At 43.2% G+C, this 3,755-nt stretch overlaps 1 protein-coding gene across 1 annotated transcript; it reads left to right on the forward strand.

Moving 5' to 3' along the window:
- On the forward strand, window positions 1-3,745 carry LOC112142029 (inositol hexakisphosphate kinase 2; the record flags this gene model as incomplete). Its single annotated transcript, XM_024265268.2, has 4 exons — window positions 1-47; window positions 1,450-1,752; window positions 3,130-3,314; window positions 3,555-3,745. Coding segments are annotated over exons 1-4 (726 nt in total), but the record flags the coding sequence as incomplete, so codon positions are not given.
- Between the last annotated feature and the right edge of the window lie 10 nt (window positions 3,746-3,755).

The raw sequence follows: 3,755 nt of genomic DNA on the forward strand, positions 1-3,755 counted from the left end.
ATGGCTCGAAGCCTCAATACAGAAAACACCGGAACATTTCCTAGCTTGTACTGCACGGATTGACAAAACTCCAGGGGCCCGTTTCAAGAAGCAGGTTTTGTTGGAACTCTGAGTNTATTGTTTTCTTTCTCCTCAAAGTAAATGCTCATTCTCATCTGACCTCTTTATTAAATATGTGATAGAGCCTGTTTATCAGGGATAAATCAGGCTTCCTTGTCACACATGTTCTCCTCAGGGCAGAGAGAAAACTAATACCCCGCCGGCCGGGGATGTCCCGAAAGCTTCTCAAATGTTCCACAGAAGGAAAAGATCAGGTTCCGGTTTTGCTTTCTGGCACGTATTTGCCCTGGGGCCCGTTTCAAGAAGCAGGTTTTGTTGGAACTCTGAGTTCGTGAACTCCAAATTCACCAAAACTCTGAGTTTTCGGTTCCAGAAAGAGGGATAACTCAAACCCGGAAAAGTGGGCGAAACCAAGCCCGTTCCAAGAAGCGGGTTAAGCTGAACTCAGAATCAATCACTATGGTAACTGAGTCTGTGAACGAAACCTGGTCGGTAGCAGGTTTTCTTCAGGAAACTTAGAGTTCTCTGCGGTCTCCGCCCCTTTTTAAAGTGAAAGATGTTCAAATATGAGTTCTTCATGAACATTTAGAGAACATTCACGTTAGAGACGTCACGTTTTCACCACGCAGAAACCAAAATAACATGTTCATTCATAGAGGATCATGTAGAGAGGAGGCTGGTTAATCCAGAGGAAACGTTATTTACGTCGGTAGAGGATTTGGAGGACACGAGTCGACTGACTGCAGTTTCCCAATTCATTTTTATTTCAGCGATGTTATAAATAGTGAGTTTTTCCAGGGACTCGATATTAATAATACTGAGTTAATAACTGCAGATATTTTCTCTCTGTTCTACCGCTGCAGCTGTGTTGCTTTTCTTGCAGAAAATGTTCTCCTATAGCTGCATTTGCTTGAAGGAACTTATCAATTTCCGCCACTGGAAGTACAAAACTCAGATGTTTTTCCCCGTTGCCATGGTGAATCGTGCTGTCTTTGCTCCAATGATCAGGGCTTTTAATGATCGCGGCACTCACACCTGATTCTGGTTCTGACAACTTCAAGTTGATTGAATCAAACATTTTCAGCAGTTCTGGAACCGAAAACCCAGAGTTTGAGAATTTTGAGTCCAGTGACTCTAAGTTCAGGTTTGAACTCTAAATTTGTTGAACCTGCTTCTTGGAACAGGCCGCCGTTCTGCTTTACACCACAGAAACAGATTGTTGTTGTTGCTGTTTTTGGATAAGTTTTGGTGAACACTTACAAACTCAATAGTTTCAGGTTGTAAGTATCTGGAAGTCTGGGATCTGATATTAAGCTTTGATGAATATTTTTGTGTGATTTGCATTGTTTGTTCACAGCTTTCGGTATTTTTATGACTTGACTTTGGCAGCCTTTTGTCATTTTTCTTCAGCAAACAGAACCAAATCGTTTGTTTTGCTGTTCGTCCTAAAACGGCTCTAAACTTTGCTTGGTCAGGCGTGGTGTCGGTGAGCTTCGAGGAGGACGATGAAGGAAACCTTTGCCTCGTGGCGTACCCCCTCAGCAATGACCCAGCAGCTGACCTGGACATCCACGACCTCTCGGCAGACTGCGTCTTTCAAGGCAAAACGCTCCAGTGGGGGAAAAAGGCGCTCGTGGACAAAGAAAACCGCAGCAAAGATTCCTGGAGCTGCAACTCCCACAAAGACAAGAGGTGAGGCTGAAGCACACTTCTCCAGCATCCATGATGATGAACTGTGTTAAAGCCGCAGACCTGAAGCCTTGTTTCCTCTGAGTGGTACGGTCCGGTTTAGAGGGGAATACAGGTGAGCGTTCCCACTCACAGGTGGACCGTCACCGTGCCTACAGAGGTGTAGAGCGATTCCGTAGCTTTGCATCATAGTAGTCAGACTACAACAAAAGGGAATCTACTGAAACAACAAGATTGGAGGTCATCCAGCCAGTCATTTTTTTCTGTTTGACTTTTGGTACTTTGTATCAATCAACAGGATTCAACAGTAGCTACGCCCTAGCCGCTCTATTTTTCTATAGACCTACAACTAAAAAGACCCCAAAAATGGTACGGTTCAGTCCGGCTCGATTCGTTCATTTTATTACAGAAATGCTCCGAATCGCGGACCGGACCGTACCGTACCGCTCAGAGGAAATGAGGCTTTGAACATCTACTCTAACCTTCTTTTGATCTGACGCTATTGTTAGCACAAATGTGTCTTGTTCTCTAGGACATAGTTTCTGCGGAGCTGCAGGAGTAAAATGTTTAAAATACAACTCAGAACATGCATTTGGAAAATATGCAAAAGGTTAGACGAATTTCCAATGGATGTATGCAGGTTTATATTTATTTTGTTTTTTTTATTCTGATTTTATTTTTCTTTGCTTGAAAAAAGGTGTTTAATGTCTTTTGTTTATTGATTTATTTGGGGGGTGGGTTGAGAAATGAACCAACTTTTTTATTTCCATTGATGCACAGTTGTGAAATCATAAATAAAATCATTATTTTAAAGTTATTGATGATAAAATTCTGCCTAATGTAAACTTAAAAAATAGGCAGTCTTTCTAAACTTGTGATTAATTTACCTTTATTGTGTATATTTTCCTTCTTCTTTTCTTTGTTTTTCTACTTGTTTTTCTTAGTACCCATGTTAAATGCTCCAAGAAAACAAAGTATTTCGGTTTTAGAGGCAGCTGAAAATGTATTCAGGTTTAAATAAATAATTAATATTTTATTCATGTTTTAAGGAACCAGCTAGCACTAACATCTTCAGCAGCCAAATTCAGCTTACAGCATTCACACTAGCATTATCACAGGTAATTCTATGTATCTAGTTCATAATTATATTAAAAAGTTATGGTTTTAAAGTTTTAAAAATTTAACTTTAGACTTTTCAATAAATGTTAATCCTGTTTGACCTAAGGTGTCTTTTGGATTTTGGCCCTTGTGTGATTGAGTCTGACACCCCTGTACTGCGAACACTTAAAATGATCCGAGTGGGCCTTCAATGGTGACTTCTGCTGGTTTGTCTGAGCAGTGCTCTGGGGTTGACCTAAGATTCCTCTCTGTTTAATGCAGTGTCCAGAAGCTGCAGGAAGACCAGGATGTGGAGCAGGTCCAGCATGTGGAGGGCCTTCACCATGGACTGGAGCACAGTCACAGCAACGCCGCCCCGCAGGTCAAACGGAACCCCTGGAGCCTGGAGTGTCACCAGCAGCACCTGCAGAGGATGAAGGAGAACGCAAAGCACCGCAACCAATACAGTATCCTTCCCTGACAGGAATGGCTCCTTCTTTTGGGTTGGCAGCCAAAGCCCAGCGCTCCTGCCAGCAAGCTGCTTACCTGCATACATGATGCTTGCCACCTGTTGAGTGATATGGCGCCTCGCTATCAATGTTTCATCCCCCTGTGGTTTGGTTTCAGAATCAATTCCTTGAGTGACCCGTCTCCAGTGTGAATGTGGTCGTACAGATTTGTTTTGGTGCCTTAACTTCTTGCCACAGAATTCCTCCTTCTGGAAAACCTGACCTGGCGGCAGACGGTGCCGTGCGTTCTGGACCTGAAGATGGGCACGAGGCAGCACGGAGACGATGCTACAGAGGAGAAGAAGGCTCTCCAAATCCGCAAGTGCCAGCAGAGCACGTCCGCTTTGATAGGAGTCCGCTTCTGCGGCATGCAGGTACCAAGAGAGAATGTTTGCTCCA

Source organism: Oryzias melastigma, unplaced genomic scaffold (assembly GCF_002922805.2).
Source record: "Oryzias melastigma strain HK-1 unplaced genomic scaffold, ASM292280v2 sc00434, whole genome shotgun sequence".
NCBI lineage: Eukaryota > Metazoa > Chordata > Actinopteri > Beloniformes > Adrianichthyidae > Oryzias > Oryzias melastigma.